Genomic DNA, 15,030 nt, shown 5'->3' with positions numbered 1-15,030 from the left:
GTCTGTTTTGTACCTTGTGGTTTTGTGACCTTGTCCACCGCCTCGTTATTCGTTTATGGTTTCATGAGTAGCTACTGAAGGTACTCCTAGGAATGAAAGGTCAAAATTCGTGGCATATTTTGTGGTTCTTTTTTTATCTCTCTTCCGGCTGAGCTCAAGTTTTACCCAACCGTTAGAATGGAATTCTGTAATGTCAGTGATGTTAGAGCAAAAAGTTCTGGGGTAATTTCTTGGTGAAGATCCACTTTTTGACTGAAATGTCGTCTGGGTGCCACCGTTTCTGAATTTTGCGTATGGGCCTAACAAGACATTTTCGGCCTAAAAACAGATCATGTACTTGATTGATTTTAGAAGAAAAGCTTGGTAAGGTTCTCCCGTTTCGTTTTGTCATTGACAAAATCAGATGATGTTATTATTTCAGTTCACATAAAGAGAGTGGAGAATGGCTTAAAGATTTGTATTTTTCATTATTCTTTTCGAATACAAAAGATATAACTAAATGTTTTTACCAAATTGAATCTCGTTTTCAGTACCGAACTTTATCTTGTTTTGTTAGGATCATTGATCTGATTGAATTCACCTGTTTGCATCCCTGGACCGAAGCTAAGTTGAGTTTTCTATCAGATAGCTTGGATTTAACCTCTTTGATACTGAAGTAACATGGACCCACCTACACAAGATGGTGGCGGGGAGGCCCTTGTGTTTGTTCTTTTCTTTCGGTTCACTCTTAGCTTTCTTTGTTCTTCTCTTCTATATGTAAGGGCCTCAGGGCCCCCCTGCCCTTCGTTCCAGGAAGGGTAGAGGAAGGTGCCCTACATCCAGCTTCACTGACAAGAAAGTCAGTCCTAGTAAAAATAAAAGAGGATCTAAATGCCTATTATCAATTTTAGAAACTTATGTTGCTTCACGTGCTCGCATCGAATCCAGATTATGTGGAAATCTCTGGAATTTAGAATTAGGTAAGCCACCAGATTGGCTTCGAACGTCTCTCTCGTTTTACTTTCCTTCCTCTGTCTCTCCTCGCTAAAGTGAAACTACAACTATCCTCTGCTATGCCTTGCCCTGTGCGTCTACGCCAACTCCCAGAGGGAGGAGGCATGATAACAATGAGAAGGCGCCAAGCGAAACTTGGCGTCTATGAGGAGAATAGTGAAAGTTCGAATCGCATAAGAGTGTGTATGTATGACGATGAGGAACTTTTCAAGAAGGAGAGACCCGGGTCAGTTTGGACCATGAAGCCGCATCCATCCAAAGGCTTGGAGGACAGAATGATTAGATTTTGACTTGATCAAGGTTTAATTAGCTGGGTTAGGACTTGAGAACCATATTTGGTCAAACTTCGATAACAACCCACTGCCTCATAGCAATGTGATGTTGAAACATTATAATGAGATTTTTGATGGGCAGGTGTGGGCAGTGGTCAACCCTAGCCAACAAGCAGCTCTGCTACTATCGAAGGCCTCTCCTTCCCTTACATTTGAGGTTCTGGGTTGCGTCGAGACCTAGATGGGGTATGGTACACTCATCAACTATAGTTTCAATGTCTGGAACAAACAGATACGTGTGTTGAGTCTATATGATAGAACAATGACAACATCGCTTACCAGATGTGTGTTGAGTCTATATGATAGAACAATGACAACATCGCTTACCAGATGGGGGTTTGGAAGTGGTTCTAGAATCTCTCGTCCTAGCTTGATATTATAATTAACCGTAGCTTGATATAATCAACAGGGCCTTCTTAAGTGAGGGAAATGGACAACCCAAAAAAGAAGTGTTATTTTTATTGGTAGCAGTTAATGGAAAACACTATAAGTGGCACCGCCTCTAATTGGTAAAACCCGCGTCCTATGAGTTAATTTAAATTCTTTTTGTGATAGAAAAGGATGTGTCTCGCGAGTTTTGAACTGGTGAGCTTGACCCCACTTGGTGATGTCCACTAGCAGCCACCACTAGAATATCAATGGAGTGGTTGTAGAAGTCCATTTTCATTATTATTATTATTGTTTGACTTGATTGTTTAAGGACTAAGCAAAGTTTTTTCCATTTGGCTTAGGTGGGTTAGCTTTATTTAGACATTGATGTCGAAAGAATCAAAATGACCTGCCCTATGCCGAGAGGTCAAAAACACTAGTTCTCTCTCTCTCTCTCTCTCTCTCTCTCTATAGACATAAATTTTTTCACCCAAGTTAAGTTATTATCTAGGTAATTTAAACCCAGCCTCTTCCTAAGACCCCTCTCCTAGCTACCAGCTCCCAGATGCCATTTTTTTTTCCTTCTTTGCAGGTAACCAACCTTCCTCTGTGCCAAGTTTCACCGGTAATATGAAGCTGATCAGTTCATTGTTGGCAAAGATTCTCGCTGCCTTTCTTATACCTAATGAACTACTACTAGACAGATTATAAATGATTTTAACTTACTTTTTTCTTATATAAGAATATATAGTATGAAACATTTTAAAGAACAGACTAACTAATGAACCTACCACATAAAAACACACATTGCTCGAACCCCAACCACCATGCTTTCTGCAGACAACAATGTATAGAAATTAGGTGTAGGGAGGGTGGTAAGAATTAAGAAAGTTGGTTCAAGTTCTTCACCTTATTACATGCACCTTCCACACTTCTCCTTTTACCACCTGCTCTCCTTCTTGGTGATTGTTTGGTTTTGTTTGTTCATATGGTGACCAAAATTCGTAGAAGTTGTTGCGCTTTAGAGCTATTGGACCATTGAATTGGAATTCGTTCGAAACGATTTCACATGAGTTCCAGAAGATGACATTCTCAAGTTGCATCGTCAAAGAATCTATTCTAAACTTCAACTGCGGTTCATCTTCTGTGCTGCGTCTCCTTGATATTTGTCCAATCACTTGAAAATACTATTAAGATATCAGTTTCTACAGGCAATTTACATAAGCGAATATCACATCAGGTTAGCTGATATATCCTAGTCAATAATAAAGCATGACGGCGATATTTCGTTGAACCTCAAATTGACTTATTGATAATAATATATAGTGGTTAACGAACCAAGTTAATTATTTCTTCTTTTCGGAGGTGGGATAATCGGTGCAGGTTGAGGTCCTACCAAGCCGACCAGACTTCCATATAGTGACATGCTCTGTTGAAAAAAAGAGGCAAAAAAAAAAAAGTTATATTTGTTGACGTGAAGACAAAGTTCGGAATTTTGTGTTCAAATAGCCAAACGTAAAATGTGAGAAAGCAAACCTTGTTGTTCCCTACTTAGGCACCAACTGTGTTTGTGTGGTCAATCAACTAAACACATAAGATACATCCTTTTCATAGAAGGGAAAATTTAGATGTCACTGGTGGACCTCATTTGTTGTTTTTTACTGAATCTAACTAAATTAACTATAGGATTTCCAGGTAAATGGGAGGGAACCCCATAGCTCAGGTGAGAGGCCAAAGTTTCCCCTTCTTTTTCTATTCTCAAGGTCCAGAATTGCGTGAGAGCTGGGGTAAACTAGTGATTACTCCCTTCAACTCGAGAGTAGCGTCTGCCACCTTTTGCAGCACATAAGATTAGCTCCCATCAGAATACGAGAACTCTCACCAATCCGTCAGTCCAACTAACTACGCTATGCGCCTTGAGCCAAATCTTTTTTTTTTTGTAGACAAATGTTAATTTGCCATATTTATCCATATCTTGGGAGTTGCATACATTTGGAATATTGATTTCTATCTGACGGTTGTCATCAGATTTCCTTTTTTTTTTTTTAATCTCTACCTTAAGCGTCCATAAATAATCTTGGAAGTCCGTGGATGCAAACGGGACGTTGTTATTTGGGCATTGTATTTGAAACTAGCTGGGCATTTGACTACACTTCCATCTTCCTAAAATGGTTTTATTTCAGATTTAGATGAACGTTCAAAACCAAATTTAGTCCAAATGAAAGGTCTATGCAAAGTTCATATATGTTTTCTTCATTCACTTCTTGGAGCTTCGTCTGCCATCAGAACGTATAAAAGCTTTACCAATCCTTCTATAAGCCCAAACATACATACACCCCGGGAGTATCTCGTTTTCACCTCTGCCAAGGCCCAAGATAACATTTATTAATGAAGTTTCATCCTAGCCCCTTCTTTAACACTTAATAAATCCTATATTATATAGACATGAACTAAAGGAAGACGATTTTTAAGAGTTAAGTTTCCAATTTCATACAAGGAGTTCACATTTTTATAAATATTTCGGTCATTTTTTTTCTATTTTACAAGCAAAAAAGTATAATTTTGGTTGAGAGACATTATCGCTTACCAAAGTACTTTATCTCCAAAATAAGGATTGTTTTATCTCCTCAAAGATGAGCGCCGCCGAGTTTGAACTTGAGTGTCCATTTAAAGTGCCCTGACATGCCTCACTTTAGCTACAGACAATCGAGTTGAGATGTTTTATCATTAAGATGGAAACTTTGAAGTTGTGTTTGATGGTCTGGGACTGCCATAATAAATCTGAAATCCAAGTTACATGTAAAAAGCTGTAGATTTAAGATCGAATGGAGGGCCCGACTTTAAACCTTCGAAACACACTCAGAAATTCTAAAAGTTGACATCACAGTAGTTATTAGTGGAAGGGAATTTCAGAAAAACTAAAAGATACAGAAATGAATCTTATTGATAATAATAAAATAGGGTGGTTTAATATTGCCACCGTCCATCGAAAAAATTTATTTGCCGACCGTCCGGTGTTTGTACCGAGGTCCGAGGGTCTTCTTTTGGTTTGGAACCCCGTTTCTGTACTTAACAATATCATTAAAAAAGCGACAAAAAAGAAGCGCGCGCGCTCCGAAATCTTGCTTTGTTTTGTTCTTGGCTTGTCGCTCCTGCCACCCTCATTCCTTATCTTTTTATCAGTCTTTCTGGCCTTCTTCCCTGCAAATGGAAGTGGACGGAAATCGAAGAAGATTCGTTAGAGTGGTGGTGTTTTGTGATTAAGATTTTGTTGGTGGTGATTGGAATCGCGAGATGGGTAACAAGATTGGAAGGAAAAAGATAGGAGTGGCAGAGGAGTACACCAAGCCTCGAGGGATCCATCACCAACCATGCAATGTTGATTACAAGAAATTGAGAAGGCTAATCCGTGCTGGGAAGCTTGCACCTTGCTTTCCGGGACAGGATGAGCAGTCACCCGATCTTGATGAGTGCCCAATCTGCTTCTACGTAATTCCTTCATCATATTTGAAACTCTTGCTAATATTCAGTTCTTTCTGTTTGGATAAGGATGTTGGTTTCTTGGCCAATCTCGATCTTGATCATTTGGCGTAGAGATTTTTCTTGTCTGGCACATGGGTCTTCCGTAGTTCTAAAATTGCGATTGTTTCTTTTTCCTAATATGATTTCTTTTGCAGTATTTCCCTAGCTTGAATAGATCAAGATGTTGCTCCAAAAGTATCTGCACAGGTGGTCCTTTCTTACTTTTTCTGTTTGCTCTTTATGATGACAAATATTGTTGCAACAGGCAATCTAGAATTCGGATGTATCCGACTTATCAGTTTTTTAAATGAATTATCTCTCAATTATTATTGTTTATAATTTTGAGCTTTTGCGGTGCAGAGTGTTTTTTGCAGATGAAACCTCAAGATGCAACACGTCCTGCACAGTATCCTTTCTTTAGGCTTCACTTCTGCTTGTTCATTCTTTTTACTGTGATGGTTTATCACCGGCTACTTCTGTTTTCTCGTAGGGGCAGTTTCTCTGTTCCTTTTGTTTATTGATGAAGTGACGGTTGTCTGATTCTTATCTGTTCTTCTTTCTCTCTTTTTCTTTGATTTTGTACTTCTTTCACCACAAAATATTTGTTATAGCAATTGGTTTTATAGAAAGAAAAATAACTTGGAATAAAGGCCCTTCAGACAATTCGTGATTTTAAAAAAATATTGAAAATAAGATGATTCGTGGTATTCTCTGATGATCAAGCTACTGTTCTTCTCATAAGACTATCCAAGCATAAATCCACATTTCGTGAAGAACTGAAAACGGAAATTCTTGTTTCTAAACTGCTTAGAAAAGCATTCCAGTGCTGACGGAGTCTTTAACGTAATCATGAATTTGAGATTGTTCTTTTTTGGAATTTAGTGACCTGAATAACAAAGTTGAGCACAAAGTAAGACATACACACCTTGGATGCACGCATGCATAAGTTCTATATTTTCCGTACATATAAGATATAATTTTCTTGTACATGCATCATTTGAGCCAATGTTTTTTCCAAATGAGCTTAGTATTATAGCGAAGCCGGAATCTGACATAAGTGGAAATTGCTAGGTTTTATATTAACAGTGATACCATTCTCCTCTCTTTTAATTTGTCTCCACTTGAATTCCTTCATCTCTTAAGGTGCCCATTCTGCAAATCTAGCGGTTATGCTGTTAAGTATCATGGTGCAAGGACCCAGGAAGAAAGGAGCCGTGAAATCATTGTACGACTTTTTATCTTCTATAGTGTTGTTTGTGATTGTGTGTCTCATTATCTCTAGTCTTATGAGAAACTCTTACTCGTTCAAATATTTAACCAGCAAGCAGTTGCAATTAACTGGATTGCAGCTAATCTACTGTTTTGTGTGTTTTAGGAAGAGCAAAAAGTAATCGAGGCAAAAATCAGGATGCAATTTCAGGATCAACAAGATTTACAGCATCAGGCTCCAACTTCTTCTGGTATGGAGTCTTTATCCGTGAAATTTCCATGAGACAAACCGAGTTTCGGTAGTATACCGTCTCTTTTGTTTACCTATAGTTCAGGACTTTCTATGAGTTTTTCTGAATCTGATTTATTTTCTTAATTTTCTCAGAAGCTGATATGAGCTTGGAGCGACCTGTAATAAGGGAATTAGCTGATCCTCTGTTTGTGACATTTTCAACAGAGGACACTCAAGCAGCTATCCCTGCCTCAAGCCCGCACTCCCCTGTGTGAGTGAGAATTATTTGCAACCCCCCGATCAGATTGGTAGTAGTAAAATTTTAAGGGATTAAATGGTTTGATTATCAATATGTTCATATGTTGGCTACTATTTTAAAAGTTTCAGAACAAAGTTGGTACTATCTTTTTATTGAAGTTGAAATTCTTCAGTTGCTGAGCTATCTAGAATTGATATGGGCCTATATAACTATTATAAAAGGAGACTTCTGTTTTACATATGCCTTGATTCAAAACTATTTTCAAACTACCTTACTTAGAGGAGTCTGATACAAGTATCAGCTTGGAATTAGTTCTGTTCATGCATTCCAGTCAATATGCATGTGTATTAGGTGAATATTGCTTGCTGATGATTGATGAACCAGATACTGGTTATCAGGAGGAGAGGAAAAATTTTAAGCTGTACTTGGGAATCCTTGAAACTAGTGACTGTACTAAGGTTGGCTTGATTTTGGATCTCATTGATATGGTATTGGTTGCTCGCTCTTTGCTACATATTCTGACAGATCGGCTAGAACCTCAGCTGAAGATATTCTGGATATTTTGCCTATTTTGACTGGATCTTCATGAAATCTTATGCTTGATAAGCCACTGTTACTTTTGTTGACAATCAGTTTCGCTAGATTCTTACACGTTTCACTTTTGCCTATTTCTTTGCAATGTCCAGCAAAAAAGATAACTTTCTCATCCCATGACCTTGTTATAGTATATTTTCCAGAGATGCGCTGAGGACAGGAGTTTTTTTCATTCCTAATTATCTAATTTTCCTTATTATGATCTGTATTTTGTCCAACTTCCTTGGATCTGTTTCTTAGGTGATATAATTTTCATCTCCAAGGTTTTGAAAAAGATCAACAAAATTAGTGTCTGCTGAAGAATGCTTCCCCATCTTCAACTGGACATGGAATCATTAGCAGCTTCACCAGCTAAAACTTGAGTGGACCATCTGTCCCTTTAGAGCAATTTAGCAAGCTGTGTGGTGTTCAGTTGTGCATACATACGATCCTGGGAAAATGTATGACTTCTTTATATTCTAAAGCTTGTAAATTTCACATATGAGGTTGGTGCTAGATTGGTTAACTGGCTCAGTCGGCATCCTACGATCAGTTTTCAGTACCCATAATTGGCTTTGAAGTTCAATTTGTGAAGCTTGTCATGCAGCTTACTCATGGTTCAAGTGGGTCAGTTTGTTGCATAAAAAAAGTAATAGATGCATGATGTGTGTGTGTGTGTGTGTGTGTGTTTTTGGGACAAAGGAAACCACCTACTCTTTTAGACTCTTTGGACCAGCTGATACAGGAGGTAATGATAACTAGATGCTTGGGAAGGTGGTTATCTGCTCTTCTGGAATTAAAGAAAGCACTTAGTTTGTGATATCATTTGATTCTGTCGCAACCTTGTTAAATGGGAAGTGCCTATAAGATGATGGAATACTAATGATCTCCTTTTTTGTTTCTTTTTCTTTTACATTTCAAGTACGTTCCAAGTGTAATCCATTCATGTTCGTAGCATTAAATGTTTGGTTCATCTTACTTTACTGCATATTTTATAGGCTGCTGTTGTTTTTCTACACTTTTTCATTGTTCATGGCTCAAAATTTTGCATGAAGTTTTTCTTTTTCCAAAATTTTCCTGTGCAGAAATAGAGAATTTGGTGCTGATCCTGAAGAAATAATGTTAAGGGAAGCTATCTGGCTTTCACTCCAGGTCCAATATTCTGTAGTTCATGATTTTTTTTTTCCAATATATTGATTCTATAGAATTGGCCATTAGGGTAATGATAACCAGCTTTATAATTGATCTTGTAAATGTTTATACAGATTATGTATGCCTTTTTTTTTTTTGGGGGGGGGGGGGGTGAACAGGAGCATCCCTTGTCGGTTTGTGCATCTCAGAAATCTGGTTCATGCAGCAATAATGGCTTGGGAGAATTTATTCAGAGACCAAATTGGACAAGGCTAAATTTGACAGATGGAAACCAAGGACAAGTTCCACAGGAGATGTTAGTCTCTGATGAGGATGCATGTGGTACTGCAACAGCAAGTGATCATGACAAAGTACAACATGAAACTCTTTCGTGTAACCTACAAACCCTCAATGGAACTGTAAAAGACCTTTCAAAAATTAAAGATGGTTATGTGGACCCCGGGAAAAGTTCAAATTCAACTGGTAACGGTATTGTCGGCCCTGGAATTTTAGAAATTAAGAAATGTTCGGGTGGAGCTCTGATAGATGAAAGTCCAATGCTAGATTCTTCAGAGGACACATGTATCACTTTATGGAGCCATCGTTCAATGTCTAACTCAGATTCATCTTCATCAAGCTTGAATTGTAATCGGGACCATTGTTTTATAGATCATGATTTGGTTCAGCATCATGGCCTACAGTCAGTTCTTTGTAACAGTCAAAACACAGATGTGAAGACCACCAAAGTGGACGCACTCTGTGGGACCTGTAATTGTGATGGATTACAGAACTATCCATCTTTGGTGGATGAGAGTGAGACCTCTTCTACTCTTGCTGAGACAGACCAACTCCTAGAATGCTCAGAGGCATTGAGTTAATTAGTGCATGAAACCATTACAAGCTGGCATGTTTTCAGATCACGATATCACGTTGTATGTGCTTTTAGGCTGTTGTGGATGATGAATTGTGATGAAGAGGCTTTCAGAGTCTGTTTTAAAAAATTTGGACGGGGCTTTTGTACGAGTCTTTCTGTTCAAGAGCAGTTTTTTGGATTATTTCTTTGGCAGGAGAATCTTCCAAGCAGGGTCTGTTACTTCGAGCAGATAATTAAATAAAATTTTGAGTATACCTTATTTGACCACTTTCATGACTTGATGTATGTCATGCTACTGGTCGACTATGTACAAGGTTTAAACGGATTGCTGTTGAGTACTACAGGCTGCTCTTCTTCGTCTGACCTGCAAATATGTGCTCGTGCCCATGGCTACCAAGTCATGCTTCTGAGAATCTTGGTGCAGGTGAATCTTGTAATACCTTACGAATTGTTTGATGGCCTAGATTTTTTCTGGATCATTCTTCACATATACAGCAGGTGTAAGATTTAAGGAAAATAGTCGGGACTCCCAAAAGGCCAACCTTTTTCTCCCGAAATGTAAGAGTACATTGTCACACCTGTGTTTTGATTTCAAGGGTCTAATTTTTGGCTCATGCAGTGCAACCTGAATTTTGAATTATTTTTCATGCCTCCTCGGAGACTGGTGGTTCTTGGAAAAGAGATCAACAGAGATGCCTTATACATAAAAATATGTAAAAATAAGAACTACAATGTAAATAGCAGAAAAATCAGAAATTTTCCCTGTATATCCTTTTTTTCGTTCGTTTTCTGCATTGTGTCGGCTATTAAAAATCTTGCAATAAGAACAGGAGATGAACAAAGGAGAAGCGGTTCTAACTGTACCTGCAATGTTTCTTTTATTGTAAGATTGTTGCAGTATCAGCTTTTGTAGAGCCCGGGGTACCCTCCATCGATGTTTACCTAAATGTGCCTTCACCTCCTTTCCTTTCAAATTATTGTTAATGAAGTCGAATTTGGCATTCAAGGCTTGTGGGCAGTAGGTCGTAATCCTCTCATTTGCACAGAACTAATCCTAAGGTGAACACCGAGAAAGATAATCAATCAAGCACAAAAAAAGTCCCTTCAGAATGATATCTAGAAATCAGTACAACCTCGTGCGAGGGAACTACATGCCTTAGAATCTGAAGAATTGTATAAATTTTCCCAGGGTCAGATACATGTATGCAGCAAGTAAGTTCCTAGCAGTGGTCAACTGACTCACTCGGATAACAGAAGCTGTCAATTTTTCCGTATCATGAAAATATAATTTCGCGTTTTTCACCAAGCATCAAAGTCGTAGATATACCGAAAATGGAAAAAGGAGTATGGTCTTTAGTAAACGATTTAAAGGAAAATTAACTCAATATGTCACGAAATCTTGTCTCCAAGGGACGGCAAGGTAGTCGAGGTAAACCAGAAGATGTCTAAGACATTGGTAGGATCTGGAATGCCAATTTTTTATATGAATCTTAATGTGCGTTACTTGGTGCTTCGACTTATTTGGACCTACCAAGTGGCATGGAATAATAAAATGTTTTCTTATGTTCAAAATTAAGGACAGGCAACAACAAGAAATAATTTTAGAAATACGTCTGCCTGGATGGCAACGGGAATAATATAAAAATTTCTAAAATACAAAGATAAAAGGACTTTCCTAGTTGTCATCTTCTTAAGTGATCAGCTTGTAGGCTTAACGAGAAAACGCAAATATCATTTCTGTAAAAGGAAACCATAATAGGATGCATTATTTTTTAAAAAATTAAGATCACCGCATACATTTTTAATAAACATATAGCTTCTATTCTGTCCCTGTAAAACCACAAAGCTACAATTTTTTGTAATAATTAGGAAGAAATAAAGAGAAATTTTGTCCCTTTAAATCAAGCCTTAAAAGGCAGAATGATCAGAAGTATATATGAGCGTATAGAATCAAATGTATATACAACTGATTATACACAAGGCAAAATTAAATTTACAGTTGATAATCGGCTATATATCCATTTTTTTAAATCTATTTGCAGCTAATTAGACCCATTCTTTTTACTCTTGATTACACCAGAGGTACGGGTACGGCATCCAGTAGTTCCGCGACCCTAGAAGATTTTTCGGATAAAGCACCAGTAGACTGAGTCACTGGGACTGAAACCTCCCCAACAATGATAACCAACTTACTCCAATGCCTATTAATTTCATGATAAAAACTGGCAAATGACAACAACACACTGCTTCAACCATTAATTTCTTGCAACTCGCTCCTGCTAGTGCTGAATTCCCAATGGGGGAAAATTTAGAGAGCCAAAGTGGAGGTGCAGGCTCGTCTTCAGATAAAATCAGCGGCGCCATCATGTGTCTTACCGTACTCTCCTATTTGGTTTCTGTTCTAGTAGTTGCCACAGGAATTTGGCTGCTGTGCATGAAGGATTATGAATGTGAAGACCTACTGAGGCTACCAAGAATTAGAATCTTAATCGGAATTGCAATGCTTGCAGTTTTTGTTGCAAGCAATGCTGTTGTTCATTCCAAAAATCGGATGATCATTCCTGCCTATCTTGGAATCATGGCCTTGATGATTTTGATGTTCATTCTGGGCTTGGTATTAGCCGGAAAGTATCCGATGGAAAGCAGAGGAGTCCCTGGAACACCCCTGTGGCTTAAGACAAGAGTGAGCGACAATAGGAACTGGGCCAACATCAGGTTGTGCATCAACGACGCCGGACTCTGTTCAGATCTGGCAATAACAACAGCCACATTGAACTCTTACCAATTTAGCATCAAAAAGTTGTCACCTATTGAGGTAACGTCGAGCTATTCCCTTCTTTTGAACTGAATTTTAGCATTTGCATTCTTAAATTGCTACATTCAGCTTCTAAATTTATGTCAATGGCCGGTGGTTTTGCAAGTCTGGCTGCTGCAGGCCGCCCACATCTTGTGGAATGCAGTACATCAATGCAACATACTGGCTAGCACCCAACCAAACAGCCGATGACATTGGCAGTGACGTTGGCAGTGGCAGTAGCAGTACTGGAGTTGGCATCAACAAATGGTTCCCAGAGGGCGACTGCCATGAATGGAGCAACAAGTGCACGCAGCTGTGCTACGATTGCTTGTCTTGCAAGGCCGGCTACTTGGGGACGTTGCAGAGACGATGGTGGCACCTGGGAAACATACTCATCTCCACTGCTGCCCTCCTCTCCCTCATCCATTCCATTCGCTTTGTTCTCGTCATGATGCAGTTACGTGGTACGTAGAGAAACTCTGTAGATCATATTCCTGGCTCCTCGAGAACAAACATGGATTGTTCTTGCTGGTTTTCTTTTTCTTTTTTTTTTCTCTTTAAAAAATAGTCAAGTGAACCACCTTTACTAGGATCTTGATGTAAAATCTCTTGGTTCCCATGAGACAGGTTAATTTCCTGGCACTGCTTTCTTGTTTGTGTTTGCTGCTGTTGTTTGTTGATAATATTACATAAACTTTCATGGCAGCAGAGAAGCTTGTAAAGTTCTCCCATCAAATGCTTTTGGTGTCTATTTTTTTCTTTTCTTTTTTTTACCATGGACCGCTTGATTTGCAAGACGAATTTCGTTACTCCCATCAAGAAATGATGTAGCTGGGAAGTGCCTTCTGTCAAGCATCTCTTATGATGAGGGAAGGTTGTGCCCTCTAATGGACAGAGAATAAAAGTTTGATTAATTGAGGGTTTGTCAGCGAGCATCCTCTCCTGTTGATGGAGTTTTTCCTTTAAACAAAACCAGAAGGCTTTTCAAAGTTTCCCTTGCCTTCATTTGTTCATGATCGATTGCTGTTTCTTGAGCGCATCCACTATGTTTGCTCCTTGATGGATGGTAACCCAATTCTTATTTTGGGAAGCGTTTCTGAATTGGCGTTTACTGAGAAGAGCATTGTGTTTTTAGAACATACATATTCTTAAAATATGATTCGAAGAACACCAAATTTTTGTGCCAAAAGTATAGTGTAATATTTATGTTGATTGTCGAATTTAGAAAGAACGTTCATAGTGACATTGCATTTCTTATAATAAAAATGTATTCTTAACCGACAACATTTTGTTGCCTCTCACCATTGGCTATATGATTGATCTCCTTAATTTGCTCTTGGCACCAAAAGAAAAACACTTGTTCTAATGATAAAGGAGTAAAAAAATTGCTTTTCGTGATCTAAGAAAATCAAGGACATTGCAAAAAAGTGGCAGCAAAATGTTCACTTTGATTTTGATGTATGAAAAGTTTGTAAAACCTGAAACGTTAGGATCTGATCAGTTTCATTAATTTGTTAAGCTCAGCCGAAGAGCCACTCGTCAAGGTCGTTGTAGCATTTTGAGGAATCCTTCGCAGAATCTGTTCGAGAGCGTAGAAAAAGCAGGAACTTCCATGGCGTTAAAGTAGGAGCTAGCAACTGAAAGTCTGAAATTCGTCTCAATAAAAGGTACTTCTTCCTTTTCAAACAGCATTCCCGCTGGTTACGGCAAAGAATGTGGATCGTTCAGACAACTAACGTAAAAAATTAAAATCTGTAAATCTAACAAGGGGTGTGAACAAGGATTTGAACCAGTTTTGTGGAAGTCGGTTTGGCTGATTCTTCTGTTTAACTGAATCGGTAGTTAATTGGCTAAAAATATTTTAAAATTTATTTTGCGGAAAACTTTAAATGTATAAAAAGGTAAAAAACAGAAAAATCTTAAAAAACTGTTAAAAAGTTCACAAATGGAAGTCATGGAATGGGCCACAAAATTCAATCGGTTTGTCAAGGATTTGATTCAAATTGTCTTGATTTCAACCAATCTACTAAATTCTTGGCTTTAACATACTATTCTCAAATTGGTTTTCATAAAATCGGATTATATTATGGTTGAATCAAATTTTGTTGTATTGCCAAAACTGGGTGTGGCTCAGAGGTCCAGCTCCAATTCTTCCGGTATGAAAAATCTGATTCTGTGAATCATGGGGCCCCAGCTTAGTGCCGTATATAAGGGCAGTACTCTTAGCAAATGGACAAGGCCTTCTATATATACCCATAGCTAACATTCCAGCAGATATATGAAAATTGTTTACATTGTAAGAAAGTGATTGATTATTTCAGATTTTAATGTCACAAATTTTAATATACCAGAAACCTAAAGATGTTAAATCAGATGTAAGATTCACACCTGAAATTTTCATTATATTTGTACATTAAAAAAAGATCATTTAAGATTAAAAAGGGAGGGAGGTAGATTTATGAATCTCAAATCCTGAGGAGGAACTTAAGTCATGGTTGATGATGGGCAAGCAAACGCTTCCCAAGATGAGCATGTTCTTATAAGAAGATCCTTTTGTCATTGAGAAACTAGAAAATCGGTTTCAGTAACTAGAATGTTGGATCTCAGTGTCGTACCACTGACCCTGAAAAAACAGAAGAAAATAGATCTCAGTATCGTGATTGGATCTGTAGATCCATTTACAATTTTTCATCTCATGAGTCATGATCCAGGGTTCAGCTCCACGTCTGGGCGGGACTC

At 38.2% G+C, this 15,030-nt stretch overlaps 2 protein-coding genes across 2 annotated transcripts; both read left to right on the top strand.

The window, feature by feature from the left end:
• Positions 1–4,738: 4,738 nt before the first annotated feature.
• Positions 4,739–10,261, top strand: LOC116251001 (E3 ubiquitin-protein ligase GW2-like). The gene is made up of 8 exons (XM_031625050.2): positions 4,739–5,183; positions 5,372–5,423; positions 5,577–5,622; positions 6,360–6,441; positions 6,592–6,676; positions 6,811–6,928; positions 8,575–8,641; positions 8,800–10,261. Exons 1-8 carry the CDS (start codon positions 4,989–4,991, stop codon positions 9,496–9,498), a joined length of 1,344 nt encoding a protein of 447 aa, XP_031480910.1. The 5' UTR covers positions 4,739–4,988; the 3' UTR covers positions 9,499–10,261.
• A 1,500-nt stretch (positions 10,262–11,761) lies between these two features.
• On the top strand, positions 11,762–12,773 carry LOC116250396 (tetraspanin-15-like). Its single transcript, XM_031624024.2, has 2 exons — positions 11,762–12,309; positions 12,416–12,773. The coding sequence occupies exons 1-2, from the start codon at positions 11,791–11,793 to the stop codon at positions 12,761–12,763; spliced, it is 867 nt and encodes a 288-aa protein (XP_031479884.1). The 5' UTR covers positions 11,762–11,790; the 3' UTR covers positions 12,764–12,773.
• The last annotated feature ends 2,257 nt before the right edge of the window (positions 12,774–15,030 follow it).

This window comes from Nymphaea colorata, chromosome 3 (genome assembly GCF_008831285.2).
Source record: "Nymphaea colorata isolate Beijing-Zhang1983 chromosome 3, ASM883128v2, whole genome shotgun sequence".
NCBI lineage: Eukaryota > Viridiplantae > Streptophyta > Magnoliopsida > Nymphaeales > Nymphaeaceae > Nymphaea > Nymphaea colorata.
This window is presented reverse-complemented; position numbering and strand designations above follow the sequence as displayed.

What these genes read in the sequence shown, in the direction of transcription:
- LOC116251001 (XM_031625050.2), top strand. Translation starts at nt 4,989, where the DNA reads ATGGGTAACAAGATTGGAAGGAAAAAGATAGGAGTGGCAGAGGAGTAC. An exon ending in AAAGGAGCCGTGAAATCATT is followed by an intron (nt 6,442 to 6,591) that starts GTACGACTTTTT and finishes TGTGTGTTTTAG; the next exon opens with GAAGAGCAAAAAGTAATCGA. An exon ending in CTATCTGGCTTTCACTCCAG is followed by an intron (nt 8,642 to 8,799) that starts GTCCAATATTCT and finishes GGGGGTGAACAG; the next exon opens with GAGCATCCCTTGTCGGTTTG.
- LOC116250396 (XM_031624024.2), top strand. Translation starts at nt 11,791, where the DNA reads ATGGGGGAAAATTTAGAGAGCCAAAGTGGAGGTGCAGGCTCGTCTTCA. An exon ending in AAAAGTTGTCACCTATTGAG is followed by an intron (nt 12,310 to 12,415) that starts GTAACGTCGAGC and finishes TGGTTTTGCAAG; the next exon opens with TCTGGCTGCTGCAGGCCGCC.